Source organism: Suillus subalutaceus (genome assembly GCF_016647625.1).
Source record: "Suillus subalutaceus strain FC151 chromosome Unknown DFJ58scaffold_51, whole genome shotgun sequence".
In the NCBI taxonomy this organism is placed as follows: Eukaryota; Fungi; Basidiomycota; class Agaricomycetes; order Boletales; family Suillaceae; genus Suillus; species Suillus subalutaceus.
Window position 1 is genome coordinate 72,000 of NW_024540300.1, and position 20,044 is coordinate 92,043.

Genomic DNA, 20,044 nt, shown 5'->3' on the forward strand with positions numbered 1-20,044 from the left:
TGTGCGTAGGCTGTACTTTATAAATATGAGGTGAATTCATACCTAACCCGGCGGTGCCGTCTCGGCTCTCCACAGCCCTGTGAAGGAAAATGTCCCAAATAATGATCATAAGCTGTAGCAGCGCAATCTTCCGCAAATAGGCTGGGCTTATACCCTTCTGCCATAATGTGGTACGACTATCTCTAATAGGACCCTAAACTAAAAGCATTCAACACGGAAGCCACACTCGGTACACAGTGCAAAGTACTTACCCTTCACGTCAGTCCATCTGCTCGGGGTACTGAGGTATGCACCCCATGCGCAACAAGGCGTTGACCCAGCGAGTACGTCGCACAAGGACAGCTGCCTGTGTGGTCGGTTCATTTGTCGCTCCTGATTGCTGGTCGAATGCGACACGCGGAGCGCTACTGACTACTTGATACTGCCTATGGTTTTGTCGACTTTCTTGAACCCTACCTGAGGACGCGGTCGTCGTTAGCAGCATTTCAATCGGTGTGTCAGGTTGTGTTTGGGGTACCCTCAATACCTACAAATCGATTCAGTTCGATGGTGAATTTAGCGGGGATGGGATAGCATGGCGAACCTGTTGCATAAGTGACACAGCGACAACTTTGACAGTCCGAGATAAGGAAAATCGCTTGCTAACACTTGGAGTGGCAGTACTGGGAACTTCTACGACTGGAGCGCGCACGTCATCCTGCAGTTCAGACGTTATTTATGACCAGAAACAGCAAGTGACTGCGCTGCTTACAAAGAAATCCCGACCGTATGATATCGGTGGTCTACGAGTGTTGAGAGGCCGTCCTGGGAAGCTCGGGTCACCGTGTAGTCGTTGGGTTTTACGTTGGCGAGTAGGGATTGGCGAGTCAGGCTGTAGATTTGTGAGCTAGCACTCATGAACCATACACGCAAGCATCACATACGTTAAAGGGAGGCCTAATAGTAACAGTCGCGTCTCCGTCATGACCCTGATAGTGACACGGTGTCAGCACATGATAGGTGGATAGGATCTTATGTGAGTACCCACATTCACATCCTCCGTTGGCATTGCACTAGAGAGAAAATCTGCTATATCCCAAAGGTAGACCTCGCCATCGCAAGTACCGGTAGCTACTGAGTTTCCATTGGTTGCGAATGCTACACAGGTCGGATCCGCAGAGTGCGGGAGTGGTTGACCAATTGGTCGTTTGGCACCGAGATCCCAAAAGCGGAGGCTACGGTCATAAGAGGCGCTTGCAAGTACACGTTTGTCTGGAAGCAGAACGACGGCGCAGACGAGGTCGGAGTGACCCGGTCCCTCAAGCTCTAGCAGCCGACCTTCCGGGAGTTCAAGTATCTTGATCTTCCCGTCTGTTAAGCCAGTGACAATTGCATGCCTATCTGTAGTCACGGCCCATGTCGCGCTTGATACGTGTTCAGGATTGTTGCAAATTTTGATGACTTCATCTACCTCGACTTCCTGCGCTTTCTCGTCGATTGTCAATCTCGAAATTTCGCGGTCGTAACCGCTCACGAGGAGTTGTGTGCCGTCATGTGAATAGTTTATCGTGTGTATGTATCGGAGGCGGGTATCGTCGGTACTCATGGGGTTCTTGAGGCCCGATGCTACCGGCCAGACGGCTACCCTGCCGTCATCAAAGCCACTAGCGATGTGAGCGCCACCATCATGTCTACTCCAGCATACACAATTTGCTGCAGCACTGTGCTTCTCTGATTGGGCGATTATCTCCGCAGTTTTTCCATTCCACTTCCACACCTGTATTTTGCCATCTTTGCTGCCAGTCGCGACGCGCTCACCATCTGGTGATACGTCGACTGCACAAATTTGGCTTCTCTCTTTATCCTGCCACGGATCACCAACAAATTTACCACTTTTTGCCTCTATGACTTGGAGACAACCGTGAGAACAGGCGATGATGTGTCGGTCCCCGAAGAGAAATGCAATAGCCAGCACCCTTTGCTTGTCGCGATTGACCTCGGTGACTTTTTCTAGCACAGGCTTGTTGGCAAGAGAAGACATTCAATTCGAATGTCAGGGAGCTGTTGGATTCGGTCGGGGCGCACGGCCCGTGCTAGCGAGCAATTTGCGTTAGCTGATACGCCGATTATCATGCACATTCGTAAATGGCCCAGGTGGGACTCACAAAGAGACGAAAGTGAGGCGACGGCACTGTTGGTGAGTCTTGATTGTAGCGTTGGGAATAAAGTGCAGGATAACTTATAATGTGTAGGATGCGTACGAATCAATATTGCCAATGCCACTGGATTGACCCAATGTACCATAACCAGTACCACAGCAAGCATGGCCTGATTTTATTTCACACACCGCCTTTGTCAAAGGCTCAGCACCCTGCTCCACCAAGCGCTCAGATTCTTGTTCGGATCTTCGTGTGTGGCGTACGACCTCAGTTATTTTCAGGTGAAAATTCTGATACAGCCTGCCCTTCCAGTGCGTGGGACTCAGAAGTGCGTGTTATGGATGTGGTATAAATTCTTCGTGTTCTTCCGTATTCCTTTGTGTTTTTCGCATTGCATCAGACCAGTCTATCTTTCAGAATTAAATACTCACTCATATCCGCACGCCAGGAAATGTGAGTAACCCTGATTAAAGTATGGATGAACCACTGACTTACTTATCTGATCTATAGGAATACCACCATGTTCGTCCAAATCCTGGGCGCCCCTTGCGTCCATTTTTTGACTTGCAAAAAAGTCGCTGATTACAATTGCTCTTAGCTCTGAGACTTATAACATTTCAAGTCGAATATTGCCCCCCGAAGGACCATGTATTTCTGGAACATATACTGAGGTGAACCGATGCGATCTCAAAGATGGCAGGAAACTAGTAGGTTAGGTTCGTCTCGTGTGTCACTTCGTTAATTTGTGTTTCAGGTTGCAGTCAAGTCGTACAAGTCCATGTCCGGCGATCCACGCCAAAAATACTCAGAAGTCAGTGTACTAACTACTGGCATATGTCCGAGAGACTCAATACGATTGCCCTCATCATTAAGAAAATTCATCCGGAATTACATTTATTGTCATCATACCTTCTTCATCACAACAACGTGGTTCCATTCCTGGGCTTTAAGAAGGATGGGCTATCTCATTCTCTGGTCATGCCGTGGATGCCAGACGGCACTCTCACTTCATTCATTTGTACTCATAGAGCAGCCCTCGGAACAGCTGCCAAGGCAACTCTTGTGAGTTGCTTATAGACGGCGGAGTCGTACTCTAAAATCCTGCTCTTCAGTTGGACGACATTTCCTCTGGCCTCGAACACCGTACGTTGTCTTTTAAGCTATCAAACAACTGAAGCGAGCAGCCAGGTGCAAAGTTCATCTAAACTTCGTGGTTCATGGAAACCTAGAGAGTGTATGATTTTAATTGCCAGTGGTTTGGGAACATATGCTCAATCTTCCTTACAGGACAACGTACTCATTACTGAGCGACAGAGCGCTTGTCTTTCTGGCTTCCGCCAGTCAGTGAGGCTTTCCTCAAGGGATGCCGCATGCCCCCAGTCTCAGATGCCGCGCAAGCCCGCAATCCAGTTCGCTGGTCCGGAATGGTGCGTTCGGAGAGACGATGCAATATTTCAACATCTTCCCAAGACTCTTTTTAAAAGCGACACATACTCCCTCGGCTGTATCATGTTTTACGTAAGATCGAATACCGTTTTTCAGTGTTGAGTCAACAACTTCTTCCTCCAGGTTTTTACAGTACGCATGCCCTGGCATGATGCAACATCCGTGGAAATTTATAATCAGCTTCGGAAGCGCGTAACGCCGTCGCGACCCAAGGGTTCGATAGTCGATGACAAGCAATGGGCGCTTATAGGTCCGTGTTTGTCACTTCTTCCACAAGATCGGCCTTCCGCATCGCATATTTTGAAAAAGATCAAAAATTATCTCGTTTTTATCGGCCCTCCCGACCTTACCGAACAGATCAAAAGGCAGAGGGATTATGCCGATGCTCGCGGAGGGTGTGGGTCTGTCTATGAATCCATCTGGAACAGAAAGACTGGGGGCCAAGTCAAGGTTACTTTGTATGTATTTGCACATGTCGGTGGCTGATGATGAGTAGGGTCGCTGTTAAGGTCATGCATATCGAGGATTCCTCGCGAATAGACGAAGTAAAGAAGGTAATCGTAAAAGTCCGATACTGGCAGATATCCACGCGGTTAACTGTGTCTGTCCACAGAATTTGAAGCGTGAACTTGCAGCTTGGAGAAGGCTGTCTCACCCGAATATAGCTTATTTGTTAGGCACTACGACAGGCTTCGGTCATCTCGAAGGCATGGTTGGCTTGGTTTCCCTGTGGATGAAGAATGGATCACTCCATGGGTACATGGGTAACAGGAGTGATGTACCTCTATCACGGCGTCTTCTTTGGGTAAGTTTTTCTCATCTCTTACAGCGTCTCTTTTACTATGTTTAACAGGTGAAAGACATTGCTGAAGGGCTGAAATATCGTATGTCTGAGTTCCCGCTTATCTTCAAAAATCTCTAAAATATCGATAGTTCATAAGCATCCTATAGTCCACGGGGACCTCACCCCAGTAAGCCTCGTTTATTCATACAGAAAAATATATTAATTTTTCCCCCAAAGTTGAATGTTCTGATCGACGATGACGAAAGGGCCGTACTGACTGATTTTGGCCTCTCCGTTATATTAGGCGGCTTTACCAATTTGTCGGTCACATACAGCGATACAAAGATAGGAGCACAAGCCTGGGCGGCCCCGGAGTTATTGTTCGACCCCCCTGATGGTAAGGGGCCGAATCCAAGCCCATCAAGCGACGTGTACTCTTTCGCATGCCTAATGTATCTGGTACGAGACCCACCCACCACTAGTCTTGCTTTAGTTCTCATTTTCCTCAGATTTTTACCGGATACCACTTGTGGAAAATGACGGGGTTAAGCCTGAATGGCGCATTGTGCGTCGTGTAAAGGACGGTGATAGGCCTTCTAATCCTGGCACTATTGATACCCGATATTGGAGCTTGATTGAACGGTGCTGGGCTCAACAGCCAAGTTCACGTCCAAAGATCAGCGACGTTCTTGCTGTGGTTGTGAGATATCTGAACGATGATGGCCAGAAATATTGAAGGTTGTGGCTCAGCGAGTACGTATGGCTTAGCAATTCACTCTTTAATAAAGTTGACTTTGGTCTTGACCCAAGAAAGAGTTCCTACGCAATCTTTCTTTCAATACCTTCATATGTGTTGTGTACTCCTGCAATATAGATCTGAAGAATTTGCAGACGAATACTTGGCATATAGACGGAAATTACCCACTTCCACCGCTCAACAGTGTGAGCCATAACTTACTGAAACGCTCTCAGTCATTTGGGCGTTTTTGCATCGTTTCACACTCAGCTCGTACCGTCCTGTGTACATTGAGCATGGTATCACATTAATCTGTCTAGATGAGCTCTCCATCATCCTGATTGCAACCACATACCCATCGCTGGCTATGATTGGCGCCGTTAGGTCATATTGCGAATATCTATAACCAAATACTACTATACTGGAAATCCAAATTGGAGGGCCTGCAGCACGCATGCTATTTGATTCACAAGCATTTTATCATGTATTCCAGAGAGGAAGAGTTACGCGTAAAGTAATACAAAAGTAAGATGACAAAACAGGGTAAAAACAAACTGAGAAGTCATGATGCATCAAGGATCAGACGAAGGACTCCAGGTTAAGTAGCTGGACAATCGAAGAACCGCTCTAGTGTGACTTCCATGCAGTCAGGCAGACTAAACCGAAGGTCATGCAAGCTCCGCAAAACCAATTCTGGACTGTCCGACATCAAAGGCAGTGTACACGTTTCTCATGAAGACGTCTCCAAGAATCCATTGAAATTGACCTGAAGTTATGTCTCCAAGGTCATAACCTACAATACCACCAAAGCACATTTTTCCTGATGAATCAGTGGGGCCCATATTGAAGGTCTCCGCGGAAAGCGGAAACGACTTGCCCCCAAGAGTGATGGTCACGTTTGGCATGGCGTTACACGGTACTTGTAACATTGTTTAGAAACCATAATGTCAATGAAGCGATCGAGCTGCTTACACGCGTATACACCTTTATCAACTTCTGTCGCATTAATAGCTGCATACAACTGACTGACGTAGGTGAAATTGCCCAAGATCACTGTGGTCCCAGTGTCGACAATGGCGGAGAATCCCGTGACAATTTCTATCCCATTGATCTTAATGGCATCCCCAGAAATCTGCCAGAACCCCTGATAAATACGTGAGTGATGTTTGAGAAGCGCCACTTAAGCTTACGATTGAAGGCTCACCTTGTTGGTTACTGGAGTATAAGTGAACTCACCTTCATATAACGCAGAGCTCACGCCACCAATGCGAAGCTCAGAACCAGAGGATGCAAGTTTAAAAGCAAACACTGGTTCTGGGACAGCTTTTTGTGCAACCAGCGTCTCGAAAACAGAGTCTGCATAAAAATCGGAATTCGACCTGAGACCCATTCCCATTAGCCCGTCAGATTTGTCCTCTGAGAAACTGCTGGATGTATTTGAGGCCACACCAAGTGTTTGTGCAGTGGCCTATGACAGACTTCACGAATTGAGACGAAGGATTGCGAGAAAACGACGCACCTTGAAGCCAGCAAGCGAAACAGTATCCTTATATAGATTGCCTGTAACCGTGGCATTATCGGCATACGTCGTTTTGAACGCCTTTCCAAGAGACTCAGAGGAAGAACTACTATTAGGATTGTATAGTTTATGTCCGCTGCAACTGGCATCGCAACTTGATCCAGGTAGAAAGAGGTCCGAGGAACCAGTGTCAAACACAACTAGGCTCGCATTAATGCATCCTAATGACTCGATATGGAGGAACACAAACCGGAAAACGTCTGTGGCGGAGTACCGACTTGGATCGTTCCATACCAACTGTTGTTTGCGTCATCAATTAGGGGGTCAGACCTTAAAGTTCCCACACGCTTGGTTAGCGATGCTACACCAGTGTTTCTTTCGAATGCAGCAGCGCCCCGCTGTAACCTACTAAATATCTGATAAATGGGGGATAACACTGAATAATCAGAGTCGCGTACGCCTCTTTACTGGAAATATGAGCCCTGATTGAAGCAAGATCAACATATCCGTCAGCGATCTTGAGAGTAGATTTTTTCATTAATGGTATTGAAAGAGGCTGTGGCTGTGGTAAACCAACGACCAATGCCTGTAAGGCAGCGATCGAGGATAGCAATAAAGAACGCATTGCTGTGAGTGAAATAGAGCAAAGCAGTGGGTAGAGGGAGAAGAGGGTCTTGAAATTGTTTTATTTGTCAGTTTCTCCTAAAGTCTTCAAGCTCCTTTACCTTTTTCTCACTGTCGCACCATCATACGCATACTTGATGAGTTCGTGATGGCGCCTTGCCACATACCGTTGTTCCTGTTGGCGTTAGGTGTTTCGCTTGGTTGTCCGCGTATCGGCCAGTAGTTCGTAGATATCTTGACGGCTTATTACTAGGAAACCAGGCCTCTCGCGGCTTGACATTCTGTTATGTTAACTTCTCATAAAACGTAGACTGTGTCTTACCACATTTGATCACAGTCCCTTGAGGGCAAAGACTGTGACAAGGAGGACTTGTGAATATATAGTATCAGCCGGTTTGGGTTCCAGACAAGTAGTGGCAAGTGGTACCGTGCACAGTGCACACTGCACAGCACGCGAAACGCGAACTTTGGCGTGACTGTAAACGCAAGCCGAAGGAGACTATATATCATGATCATGAATACCGTGACTGTGGCCAACCCATTGGCCGAAATCTTGCTATACGATTTTGATACATGGATGTTGCAGTGAAATGTACAACTCGTGGTCGAATCAATGTTCTTGAAGGAGTTTTCCGGCCCTAGATCGTCTCTCTTCATGTATACAATCTTTCTTTCAATACTTACCTTCATTTGTATCATGTACTCCCGCAATAGATCTGATCAATGGATTCATAGACGAACACCTGACATATAGAAAAGTCGCGGCAATTAACCACTTCCACCGCTCAACGTTCAACAGTGAGCCATACTAACATTAAAGGTCTGAACTCACTTTACTATAGTTAATTACATTGGTAAATTCCAGCATTGTTTCGTTACAAAAAAAAGAAACACTGCGTACATGCTTAGATACTGAACGTTCTGAACTCCAATGCTATCGCAGCAGTTGCGCAACCCTTTTTTTCATGCCATGTTTTCCCAATCGCCTCTCAAGCATCTGGTGCATCCGAGCATTCCCCGAAAGGGGGATTATACCCTCATCCGCGTTCCAGGGCGGAGATACTGAACGTGTGCGGCGAACGTCCGACGAAGCACCATTCAATACCTCTTTCCCATTCTGGGCGGAATCCCCATGCGACCCGTAAAGTGAGGGTGGTGTCAGGCTTTCGTGCTTGATACGTATGGCACGAGGACGTTCTCGGAGTGAGAAATCGTGATGCCGGTCATCCTCATCAAGCTGCTCTGCATCATCGGGCGCAAGCTCGGGTTCATTTTCGGTGTCATACTCGGGATCATCCTGATCCTGAAGGTCCTCCAATGAAGATTCAGAAACGAGCTTCTCCACAACATTCTCCTCTTCTGCTTGTTTGACATCGTCGGTGCTTTCTTCATCTTCCTCTCCTGAGGCGGCTTCATCATCGCCCCCTTCACTACCAGTGTCGACAGTATTCTCTACCGCCTCATCCTCTACCTGATTAGTTCTGTAATGCCCTGTAACCGCCCTCCAGCTGGTACCCATACTGGCGCCTTCATCCATCGACGCTCGCTTCTTCAGCGCTGCCTGTTTCGTAGGTAGAGGCTTATATTCCAACTCATACAAACCAGGTTCATGCCGTACCCGCAGCCCATTCGGCAACCGCTGCTCTGGTAGAGCTTGCTGCAAGGATGGCCGATGACGAGAGCCACGAGGCGGTTTGTCGTCGCTATTATCGCTCTCTCTGCTCTCCCTGTCATTTGCCCCGCCATTCGAGGCTCTCCTGGCTCTACGCGCTTCCCTCTCTCTCTGCTCGAGTGCCGCTTCAATCCAGCTCTCAGAAGCGTCGCGCATGCCCCTTATACACTTCTCAGTCTCCTCCAAGCTTTCGACGCGCTTGTAAACCTCGAGCACGACGTCTGGTGAGTATCCATGCGCGGCAGCGATACGTGATATTATGGATCTGAATCCGACAGAGGCGGACAGGGGTAAGTCAACAGGCGTTATGAGCTCAAGTGGAACTGATGGAATCGCAGGTCCAGGCGTGATAAGGTAGCTGGAGAGGTCAGCTGGGATGGCCGATGGTGTGGAATGGACAGGGAGGGAGGGGCGGTGAGGTAAGCGAGATGCTGAGCTACTACCTCTAGAGCGAGAGATTCGGGAAGCCGACACTGCTGATAGAGTGCGAAGGTCCATGCGTGGCAGGTCACAGCCACCGACTGTCTTTCTCCGGTGTCGCTTTTGAGTACGATTGAGTAGACGCTGAGCATGTGTCACCGGAGGCTCGGCATCGTGCTGTTTCCCTTTCCCTTTGCCCTTGTCTGTATTGGAAAGTAGGAATGGTGAACCCGGTGTGGGAAGTGGCTGCATATTTGATCTATGAGGGACTGAACCAGGCGAATGTGAATTCCTTTCTTGTGGTAGGACAATTGAGTGAGCATCTAAGATGGGAGCAAAGTCTTCCCTCGATGGAACCTGTGTCTGTTGGACGGTAGCTATCGTACTCGAAGTAGATTCAGTGGAAATTTGAGCTAACGACGGTGCGTTCGGTAAGCGTGCCCTTTCCTTGCTCGTTGGTGTGGCAGAAGGCACAACGGCTGGCTGTCCATACGGTAGTTCAGCAGAGGATGTGAGACCCGAAGGCCCGGCAGCAGTGGTTAGTTTTGACGGCCCGGCCACAGGTTGGGCTATAACCGATGCTGGGCTCATAACGTTGTCTCGGTTTCTGTCCCACAGATTCTTAACGAGGTGGCCTACCCCGTTCGTCGAGCGATGCTTCAGAGGAGATTCAGCTTCATCTGCACCATTGGGATTACGTGGAGGATGAGGAGGGGGAAGGGGAGGAAGTGGGACTTGGCTGAAGGGGTGATGTTCAGACTCCATATGATGTAGTGGAAGAGGAGCTGGAGGTCGCTGAGATTCTGATTCGCGCTTTAGAGGCACTGCAGCTGGTGATGTCTGAGACTCGGATCCGTTGACGGGATGGCGTTCACGTTCCTGAACTGTTGGAGAAGTTAACACAGTTGGTACTTGCGCTACCTCTTTCTCTTTGCCCTTCTTGCCCCGAACGGGAGGCCAAGCCACTGTCTGTTTCTCCTCAGAGCGACCACCTAGTCGCACACGACCCAGCCGATCAGTGAGTGACGTTGTAAAGTGCCCTTCCACCATTTTGGGGAGGATTTTCGTCTTAAAAGGGGTAGAACGATCACATGTTGGCGAGAGGGAGCCGAAGATGGGAGAAACGGACTTGTGCTTCAAGACTCGTTTGGGCCGTGACGGCGGCTTTGGGGTGACTACCTGCTGTGAAGATGATGCAAGAGGCTGAGAACTTGGTGGGAGCTGGGACGAGATTGGTGGCAGGATCCTGACAGGAGAATTGGGTTGGGAAGATGGGACTGGCAAGGTATCTGAGCGAGAAGGGAGCGAAGGAATATTGAACGTGCTTGCTGATTTCGGGGAAGGCGGAGGCTCGTCGGACATAATGTCTGATGGCCCCTGGTAAGGGTGAGAACTACGAGCTTGGGCACTTGGTCCAACGGCGGGAATTTGGCGTGTCCCATTGGTCTTCACCAAGGGGGAGGGACTACTCCCAGCATCTGGCTGGTCTCTCTCCAGTCTCGCTCGCTTTACTTTCCGCTGCTCAGAACTGTCTTGGTCACCAGCCCGCTTTTTTCCTTTGCGTGCCTCTTTCGAATGGTCCCCCGCAGCTTCTTCTTCATCAGAAGACGGAAACTGAGGCTCCGTCCCCGATTGCTTCTTCGGGTTGATTCCTTTCTTCTTCTGATACTTCAATATCCTCCTATCAAATTCATCCATATTTTTCCTGTATCGGCACTGCCAGGACTGCCACGGGTGTGTCTTGGACCAGTTCCATTTGTTGTCGACCTATATCAGCGTTAGAACTTGTTTCACAAGAGAAACATGAGAGAAACTCGCGTTTGCCTCAAGGCGCTTGTACAAGACATTTCCGCTTCTGTTTTGCTTAGCAGGATTATATGTTGCAATGTATTTCATGAGAAGGGTGTCCTCGTCTGCTGTGAAGCTCATACGAACACTAAAAGAAACATGGCAAGTCAGCAACATTGATTGTGCAGATACAAGTACGGACCTTTTTGCTGGGGTTCGTGACATGCTTGCTGTTCAGTATATGCATATGTAGTAGTACTAGGTCAAGCCTAAGGTGAACGATGGAAGCAGGCGCGTCTCGCGTCGAAATCACGCGGATAATGTCACGTCACGCCGGGTGTGGGGTGTGGAACTCGGAAGAAACTTTACTATATGTGGACTGTTTGCTCTTATTATGGCCATGTGGCATGGTCACTTGATTGTGTGGACGATGGTGGACCACGTGTGGAGCTGTGTCGGTACCGTCGTAGCATTCAAGGCAATTGGCAGAACCTCACATGAAACATACTGACAGTGATTGTAAATCCAGGATTTCCGGAGAACAAAGATAATTTTCAAGTTCACTGTTCCCGTCTAGCATGTGCTAGATACAGGATGTTCAACGAAACAGTCCGATGACTCTCGATGCCTAAAGCAATAAAAAGAACACTATGTATGAAGTACAGGTAACAACTTCTTGATCGGAGGTAGAGGTCTTTAATACGGTGCGGCGTGAAGTTTGAACAGGTTCTGGTATTAAATTCTCGAGCGTGACAGACGGTCACCACTACGTAACGGGTCACAATTCGTTGGACGCAACACATACGAGCCACTGTCCGTTAATTTGAACGATGGTGAAGAGCTCAAAGTTGCGCATTGCTTTTATCCACCCTGACTTGGGAATCGGTGTGTATGTCATAATGAATTCGAATATAGAGCCCAACTCACATTATGACACGTAGGAGGAGCCGAAAGGCTGGTTGTAGATGCTGCATTGGGTTTACAATCCCTGGGTCACTCTGTGGATATATACACCTCTCATCGTGACCAGCACCACTGCTTTGACGAGACAAGAGACGGTACGTCAGGAAATCCTTGTTCAGTGACCACGTCATCATTATACAGCTCTCCTTTACAGGAAGATTGTCCGTCCATCATGTAATTCCACCGCTACCTCGGTCCATACAGGGAAAGTTTCATATCATATTTGCACATGCAAGGCAGCTACATCTCACAATACACCTCATGTGCACATCAGCGCGTCAATATGACGTCCTCTTCGTTGATCAACTCTCTACTTGCATACCCTTCCTCCGAATGTTTTGTGGGAAACGCGTTGTTTTCTACTGCCATTTCCGGACAAGCTTCTTGCGAACGGTGCCTACGTAGAGGATCAGCGGGGGAAGAATGTCAGTATCCTGAAATACATCTATCGTTTCCCAATGGATTGGCTAGAGGAGGCGACTACGAGTATGTGTACCACCGCTTGCACAGAATTCACATTTAACACAGATCTAGCACAGGCTGACCTGATTCTCGCCAACTCAAAGTTCACTGCACGAGTAACCAAGTCGCACTTCTCTTCCCTTAGACACCAGCTGAAAGTCGTCTATCCTGGTATTAATATCAGCAGCCTATATTTCACCAACCGACCCATCAGATCCCGATATCCGTCAGGTCGCCTCGTGAGTGTATTTTTTGTTTCTTTCATGCATCGATTATTCAAACACTCGGTGAAGACAACGGCGAACATTATTGTCCCTCAACCGGTTTGAAATGAAGAAGAATGCTGCTTTGGCAATAGAAGCGTTTGCGATACTGCGGAACAAGGATCCGAGTACATCAGACGTGAGGCTGGTTCTTGCTGGTCGGTTGGATAACAGTCATTACACGAGTTCGTCGCTGACTTTCTTCCGGGTGGCTATGATCCCCGCCTAGAGGATAATATACGCACCCTGAAATCTCTCATTGAGCTGGCGCAGTCCAATGATCTAACTTACAACGTCATCACCTCGTTACAGTCCCGCGTGTCAGTACCGTCGTTCCCGGAGATAACCCTGAATGAGCCGGATATATTGTTCCTCTTAACTTTACCACCGCGCAGCGTTCAGGTCTACTGCAGGCTCAATCTACACTCGCTCTATTATATACCCCAGCTAACGAACACTTCGGAATTGGACCAGTGGAAGGCATAGGGTATAGCACGGGTATGGGGGTCACGGGTATGGCGGGTACGGGTACGGTGTAGAGATGTGCTACCCGTGGTCATACCACACCCGTTTGCACGGTATACGGGTATGTTCACGGGTAGCCGCGCTATCTCCGAATTTTCTCCGCGGTGTTATATGTCGGACATGACAACGATTCGCCACTCACTACAATCCATATGTTTCGGAGGGTCGTTGACTGCAACAGTGACCTGCTGCTTCGATCCTACTAGTATTTCTCGCTCCTTCAATATTTATATTCTTCCGTCTCGGAGACACATTACTATTACTGATTACAACTCGGTGATTCAACAGTATAAAGTGAAGTATGCAGACTATTCCATCTTTATGGTTAATCAGTCTACTGCCAATGACACGGCCTCGCTCGCTGAGTCTACCTCAACACGTTCAGATGGTACGTGAACTTATTGCTCACGTTTGCACCTTGATTAATTTTCACTCACAGACGCACTCAAGAAAATTTGGCGGTCAGCAGTCTATTCGTTTTTTTAAGCTTGACGCTGTGACTGTCCAGTATCACGGTGGACGTCTAGTTCATTTCTTCCCTTGCGGGGCACACAAGTGCAAACTCCCTTCCAGAGGTGTCCGCTTCCAGTTGATCCGAGCGGATCAGTTTTCTCTGTTTTTGCACGAAAAGGACAACAACCTGTCCATCATACTTATCGAATGCACACGATAAGTCCCACTGAAATGGTGGGTCCATAATCAATAGACGTATCCGGATTTGCACCAGATGGCACTTGATTACCTTAGTATTCCTGGTAGGTTGTGCACCATCACTCTCGCTATGTAGCATCACAGCTTATGTGTTACACACCATAGCTACTTCGACTGCAGTCGAACGTGTATTTTCGCAAGGCCGGCACCTTCTACACTTCACTCAAAACCGCTTGTCTCCGTCATCGACGCGTGCATTTCTGTCTTGGCTCGTGGCTCCGCTGTGATCTGGTAGCACCCGAGGACCTTACTAAGATCATGAAGTCTCTGAAGAAAAGAAAACGAAAGGACGAGAGTGTTGGGTGAGGTTATTGGACTATTTCTTGTATGTGTACCCGCGGGTAAATGCAACACCGCGGGTAAGCTGCTATACCGTGGGTTAGTACGGGTACAATGTTAATCTCCCGACCCGCGGGTATACCCGTGCTATACCCTAGGAAGGCATGATATGTGGCCTGCCAGTACTTGCCTGCGACAGCGGTGGACCCACGGAGAGTATCGTTGACCAGCCAGCAGATCAAAGGACCGGATGGCTCTGCCGTCCCCAGCCATCGGTGTGGGCTGAAGCATTGAAGGAAATCTGTAATCTCTCAGAGACAGATAGGAAGGTGCTCTCACAGAGAAATTGGGATCGTGCCCAGATGATGTTTGGAATGGAGGCGATGGCGAAGTCCCTCGAGGAAGTTTTGGAAGAGGCGGTATCTATTGGACCAGTGTCAAGAACGGGGATGTGGCTCGTGATGTCTGCGGTTCTGGGGTTGCTGGTGGTTTTAATCTTTCGGTATCACCCAGTCAAAATCCGCAGGAAAATACACGCTATATTCCATTCAATGGTGATGCATAAAACTCCGCCCCACCTGGGGATTTGCTGGCAGGGTTGACGGAGTTTGCCGGGTAAACAAGCTGTAAGGCAGCGGTGAAGCCCGTAACGTTCGGTGTATTGATTGTGTTCTGTGACTCGATTATATCCTGTGCATACAGAGATCCTCCTGGTACAATGGCGAGTGCAGGGATACTGTCGATGATGGCGATATTCTGCTTCCCGCTGGGGAAGTGAGTGACGTTAAACGCGGATGAGTCTTTCACGTGTGCAGGAGCCGCCCATGCTGTCCGACCGCCCCACAATGTGCTGGTGGTGGTCACGGTTGTTGTTGCAGTTACACCTTCGACGACTGTAGTCGTAGCCGTGGGAGTGATTGCAATCGTAGGTGTCACGACGTCGGTGACTACGATTGTTGTGACGGCAGCTTGTGAAGGGATCGACAGGTCGGTTGTGCCGACAGTGATGGTCGTTGAAGCGGGACTATGGAAAGACTGGCTAACGGAGGGAGATATAATCGCAGGGGCCAGCTGGGCAGTTGTGCTGACACCCCCGGGCTCCGCAGGCGCAGTCAAAACAGTCGGCATAGCCAGCGCTATCAAACAAAGCAGGACCATTGATGCCATCCTACAGAGAATATCACTTTTCTAGAGAAGCATGCGCACGACATGCACCACGCAGACATGTTCAGACGAATTTAAATTTAAATCCTGCAGTCTAGAACAAAATCGCTGAGTTCATGAATCATGAGTGGACGAGATTCAAATGGTATTAATTTGAAGCTTTGCAGGCCCTGCAGAAAGACGATAGTCGCCTTAACAGTACGAGCTACGCTTTTTACGAATTCAGTTTCATCTCGTCGAGTCAATTGCTTAGCTTTACATTACATTCATTAGGAGGTGTAAGGATGCAATGCACGACATCATTGGAAAACGTCTTTCTCTCACACACAACGGGGATCTAGGTATAATTTGTTTTGTTATTCACCTATTGAAGGCGTGCCTATCTGTGTGCTGTCGACATCAGAACTTATAAATTTAAATATACATGGTTGAGGCTGTTGCAGGGGGGCCGCCATGAATGCAAACCAACAGCAAAAATGCGTGTCCGCATAGCCACATCTGCAATGAGACAGGTACCGCCCTGCCAAATCCCCGATAAACAGAATTATCATTGGACCAAACAATTCGACCAGCCCATAACGTTATTTTGATACATCCAGGGCTGTAGTTGACCACTAGTGGTCCAAGTGGTTATCTCAGGATGCACATTGCGCTGGTGGAGAATCAGCTGATTGGTGCTTGCCATAGTCTACACATACCGGTTCACGTTAACTGCCCGTTCCATCAAATCTACTTTGAATCTTCTTGATAATCGCGTTTAGCCACTTCCTGTTGAGCTGAGTGAGGAAAGTAACGCCACGGTGATGTGATGTAATGCGAGCAGATCTGCAACTATTCCAAATCGATAAGCCAGATTCCACTTTACAAACTCGGCACTTTTGTTTAGTTTTGTAGTGAAAAAAACAACCGCCTCCAGCCGTTTAACATGTATGTCCTGGTGACACGCTGTGTACTGGATGGGTGACGCTTCCTTTCTTAGCCGGGCGTCACCGTGACCTTCCTCAGACGGTAATCCGTCGTACACTGTAACATTTATGTCACATTTTTCTAAATTTGAGTACGATGAGTAACTCTTGGGCGACAGGACAGACCAAGGAATCGGCAGGAGGACATGTTGGAAAGGAACTGGTAGCCATAACGCGAATAAATGAATCTGCAAAAGAAGCGTAAGAACAGGGGATCTCGATCAACGTTCGATAACGGTGACTGAGATGACAAAGAACAACAAACAAAAGATAAAGAGTCCGGGATGATCGATGATCGGTGTTTCACTATTTTACACCCAGACCAGTACTAGTACCCTTATACTTAGGGTCGCGGAAGAACGTAATTACGATTTGCGTCCTATACAGCGAGGCGGTCCCACGTGCAAGTGATCCAAAGCTTCCATTATGACATAGGGTGACTCAGCGTTTATGTTATTAATATAATATACTTACTGAAGTTAAAGGCTGGCGCCGTGGTGGCGCAAGATCGTACATTGAAACTCCTTGTGAATTCTCTGCTGATTCCGAATGGGAACCCTCCCCAGCAGAAATTTGACCTGCATAAACCTTCATATCATGGTGCGCGTCACTTAGTCACCACTACTTTTGTGCAGAGGCCAAATTGATGGTTCAAATTCTGAAAAGGCCGAAATCTGAAGCTTCTTGGCCCGGTTAACGGCTGGGATGACAAAACTATGGAAGATAAGATATCCCTCTTGAAGATAGATACAGAACTCAGAAAGATGTCGTTTTAGCATAAAATCCATTTTTCACCGCTGGCCAGATTGATTACTTTTACCCCGGTACAAAATACCCTATATCTCAGTTTTGACTCAAATAAAAATCCCTCTGGAGAAAAGGTTCCATTTGGGGAAAGGATCATTTCTACTAGAGGGATAAAAAATCCGGGCTTTTCCTGGGGGGTTGCTTGCACAAAAGTAGCGGTGACTAAGTGACGCGCAGCATAGGACTGTCCCTGTGGGTCTATCATTATCCGCAGGAACATGCCATAGATGTAAAATTCCAAGATCATATCAAAATTGGCGCGATTCCGGAATGTCGTTCCGTCGATTTCATCGTTGGCAATCAAGGTGTCAGTACTTCAGTTACTGTACTCGAAAGATGGCCGCAGTTAACACAGCACAGTCTAGAGTAAGTGATTAAGTATGGATGATCACCGTGACTATCTGGCGATGCAACATAACACCAGCTACTAAACAGCAGGTCCATCGACAGGCGCTCGCTGATTCTCATCATGTGGCAAGCGAAGTTACCACTGTCATGGTATGCTCGACTGTTGTTTAATATGTAATGGTATGGTTGATTTCACAAGAATGGCAACCATCCCAATTGGTTTCGTTCACCGTTCAACTATGTCAGATTAACTATTTCTCCAGGCGACGTAAGACCGCGGACATTCTCCTTCGATTATTTCATGATAATGTTTTCAGAGATATCGTTGTTGGACATCTTTCATTTGCTGTGGTGGGGCATGGTATAAAAACACGGGGGAAACCCATTCTCTCCCCTAGGACAAGTTTGCCTTTCCTATTCCACAACTTGAAGATGTCTGCTTCAACACCACAAAATTCAACTACACTTGACAACTATGACTTTGCGCATAATCCACCAATCCCCCAAAGTAACCAGCATAATAGAGGTGTCAGCAGCTTCAGTCCTTCGGCGTTGACAAGCGCATTTCGAATGTATGCCCTCTGTCACCGTTTATTTTTCATATAATGAACCTCATACACAGGCTGGATCCAAACACCCACAGTTCATCTGTGTCCTCGCAACACATTGCGACCACATCGGATGTGCATGCCGTCATCCCTGCTCAGATGGCAAATCCCAAGTTAGTACACTCCATGTCGTCCTTACATAAATATAACGACATCAGTGGTGCCGTCCCATGGATGTCAGACAGCCCATCGAGCAGAAATGCTGTCCCGCATGGTTCCCCGCATACTTCACCAACCTCCGGTTACGCAGCTACGGGAAGGGTCTACTTGTCTCCGCATGCATCCCCAATGTATGCCTTCTGTCACTTGTTTGTTCATATTCGCCCTCACACTCATGCACAGGCCGAGACCAATCGGCCACACTTCGCCCGGGTCCTCGCAATGCGGCATGACCACCTCGGATGCGTATTCCGTCGTACCTATGATGGCAAACCCCACGTTAGTGCGCTCCTTGTCTTCCTTACACAAGTCATACAACACGAGTAGCGCTGCCTTGTGGACGCCAGACAATCCCGGGCCTGCTGTCTCACATGGCCCCTCGCAAAGTGTGCCATATCTCCACGATCTAGAAGGTACCAGGTCTGCCATCACACTTATTTTCTCATATGTGCCCTCACACTCATACACAGCCTGAGACCGATCGGCCACACTTTGCTCGCGTCCTCGCAACGCGGTATGACCGCCTCGGATATGCATTCTGCTGTTCCCATGATGGCAAATCCAAAGTAAGTATTATGCTCCCTATCTGCCTGACTTGAATCTGACAACACGAGCAGTGCTGTCTCGTGGACACCAGGCAATCTCAGGACTGCTGTCTCACATGACCCTTCGCAAAGTGTGCGATATCATCTTCATGATCTAGGAGGCATAAGCGCCAGTTTTCAGCTCCCTCCGGCCCAGTCGGGACTGCCGATGAGCCAGCCATCTCCCCTCCTCTGCCGGTGGGTACATAACAACGCACAATGTGAATATGAAGGAACCTTGGAGGATTTAAAACAGCATTGGCATGAGAGTCATCTTCCCGCATACCCAGGTGTGAAGATCAAATGCCGATGGGAACACTGCGATTATCACAAGAAAGGTGATCCCTCAATTAACGTCATGAACCGCTCCTGCGTGTGGCGGCATATATCTGAAGTTCATTTGATGCATCGGAGGAATAACTAGACATAACTGCGTTTTACTCCAGCCCATCATGACTTGGACAAGTTGCAGTTGCACGGGTATAACTCGCCTTATTGTTTTGTAACGAAATCACTATAGTAGACTAGCCTAACGCCGACAGGACGTTAACAATGTACTTATATATGACAAGCGGTGACCTTACTCGGAAGAAAATATGTGGACTGTTTGCTCTTATAATCGTCATGGTCACTTGATTGTGCAATAATTTGGGACGATGCTGGAGTGGAACTGTGTCGGTACCGTAGCAGCATTCAAGGCAATTGCCAGAACCTCACATGAAACATACTGACAGTGATTGTACTAAATCCGGGATTTGCGGAGAACTTGAACAAAAGATAATTTCCACTGTTCCCGTCTAGCATGTGTGCTGGACACAGGACGTTCAACTAAACAGTCCGATGACTCTCGATGCTTAATAAAAAGAACGCTATGCATGAAGTACAGGTAACAATTTCTTTAGAGGTCTTCGCCCTGTTTACCGTAGACGGTGCGGTTCTGACTATTCTCAAGCGTGACCCGTTGTCGGAAATTCCCATAGGTGCCTTGCAAGGCTTCTAAATTGAGACGTCATTTAACTGCATTGCATCCGTGATGGAAGACTTTTCCAAGGAAGCGTGACCTATTGAAAGCGTATTGA

At 48.0% G+C, this 20,044-nt stretch overlaps 6 protein-coding genes across 6 annotated transcripts; 3 read left to right on the top strand and 3 right to left on the bottom strand.

Annotated features, from left to right (window-relative positions):
• Positions 1-259: 259 nt before the first annotated feature.
• Positions 260-2,020, bottom strand: DFJ58DRAFT_727770 (WD40-repeat-containing domain protein; the record flags this gene model as incomplete). Its single annotated transcript, XM_041385515.1, has 5 exons — positions 260-526; positions 584-697; positions 752-871; positions 924-968; positions 1,028-2,020. The coding sequence occupies 5 exons, from the start codon at positions 2,018-2,020 to the stop codon at positions 260-262; spliced, it is 1,539 nt and encodes a 512-aa protein (XP_041244056.1).
• A 2,186-nt stretch (positions 2,021-4,206) lies between these two features.
• On the top strand, positions 4,207-5,104 carry DFJ58DRAFT_660209 (kinase-like domain-containing protein; the record flags this gene model as incomplete). Its single annotated transcript, XM_041382137.1, has 5 exons — positions 4,207-4,389; positions 4,438-4,468; positions 4,518-4,555; positions 4,606-4,827; positions 4,862-5,104. Coding segments are annotated over 5 exons (717 nt in total), but the record flags the coding sequence as incomplete, so codon positions are not given.
• A 668-nt stretch (positions 5,105-5,772) lies between these two features.
• On the bottom strand, positions 5,773-7,248 carry DFJ58DRAFT_660184 (aspartic peptidase domain-containing protein; the record flags this gene model as incomplete). The annotated part of the gene is made up of 6 exons (XM_041382134.1): positions 5,773-6,023; positions 6,077-6,248; positions 6,309-6,572; positions 6,624-6,823; positions 6,874-7,031; positions 7,082-7,248. The coding sequence occupies 6 exons, from the start codon at positions 7,246-7,248 to the stop codon at positions 5,773-5,775; spliced, it is 1,212 nt and encodes a 403-aa protein (XP_041244058.1).
• An 853-nt stretch (positions 7,249-8,101) lies between these two features.
• Positions 8,102-11,408, bottom strand: DFJ58DRAFT_787574 (uncharacterized protein). The gene is made up of 3 exons (XM_041390112.1): positions 11,330-11,408; positions 11,158-11,275; positions 8,102-11,106 (listed from the first exon to the last, which is right to left on the bottom strand). Exons 1-3 carry the CDS (start codon positions 11,350-11,352, stop codon positions 8,182-8,184), a joined length of 3,066 nt encoding a protein of 1,021 aa, XP_041244059.1. The 5' UTR covers positions 11,353-11,408; the 3' UTR covers positions 8,102-8,181.
• Positions 11,409-11,773: 365 nt separating this feature from the next.
• On the top strand, positions 11,774-15,108 carry DFJ58DRAFT_906142 (mannosyltransferase; the record flags this gene model as incomplete). The annotated part of the gene is made up of 12 exons (XM_041394995.1): positions 11,774-11,792; positions 11,845-12,012; positions 12,069-12,185; positions 12,245-12,444; positions 12,471-12,576; positions 12,625-12,723; positions 12,767-12,791; positions 12,846-12,973; positions 13,045-13,139; positions 13,211-13,295; positions 14,493-14,766; positions 15,033-15,108. The coding sequence occupies exons 2-12, from the start codon at positions 11,958-11,960 to the stop codon at positions 15,106-15,108; spliced, it is 1,260 nt and encodes a 419-aa protein (XP_041244060.1). The 5' UTR covers positions 11,774-11,792; positions 11,845-11,957.
• A 2,938-nt stretch (positions 15,109-18,046) lies between these two features.
• DFJ58DRAFT_841292 (uncharacterized protein) lies at positions 18,047-19,232 on the top strand (the record flags this gene model as incomplete). The annotated part of the gene is made up of 8 exons (XM_041392696.1): positions 18,047-18,186; positions 18,237-18,335; positions 18,404-18,512; positions 18,565-18,660; positions 18,692-18,801; positions 18,852-18,947; positions 18,999-19,163; positions 19,199-19,232. The coding sequence occupies 8 exons, from the start codon at positions 18,047-18,049 to the stop codon at positions 19,230-19,232; spliced, it is 849 nt and encodes a 282-aa protein (XP_041244061.1).
• Positions 19,233-20,044: the final 812 nt, after the last annotated feature.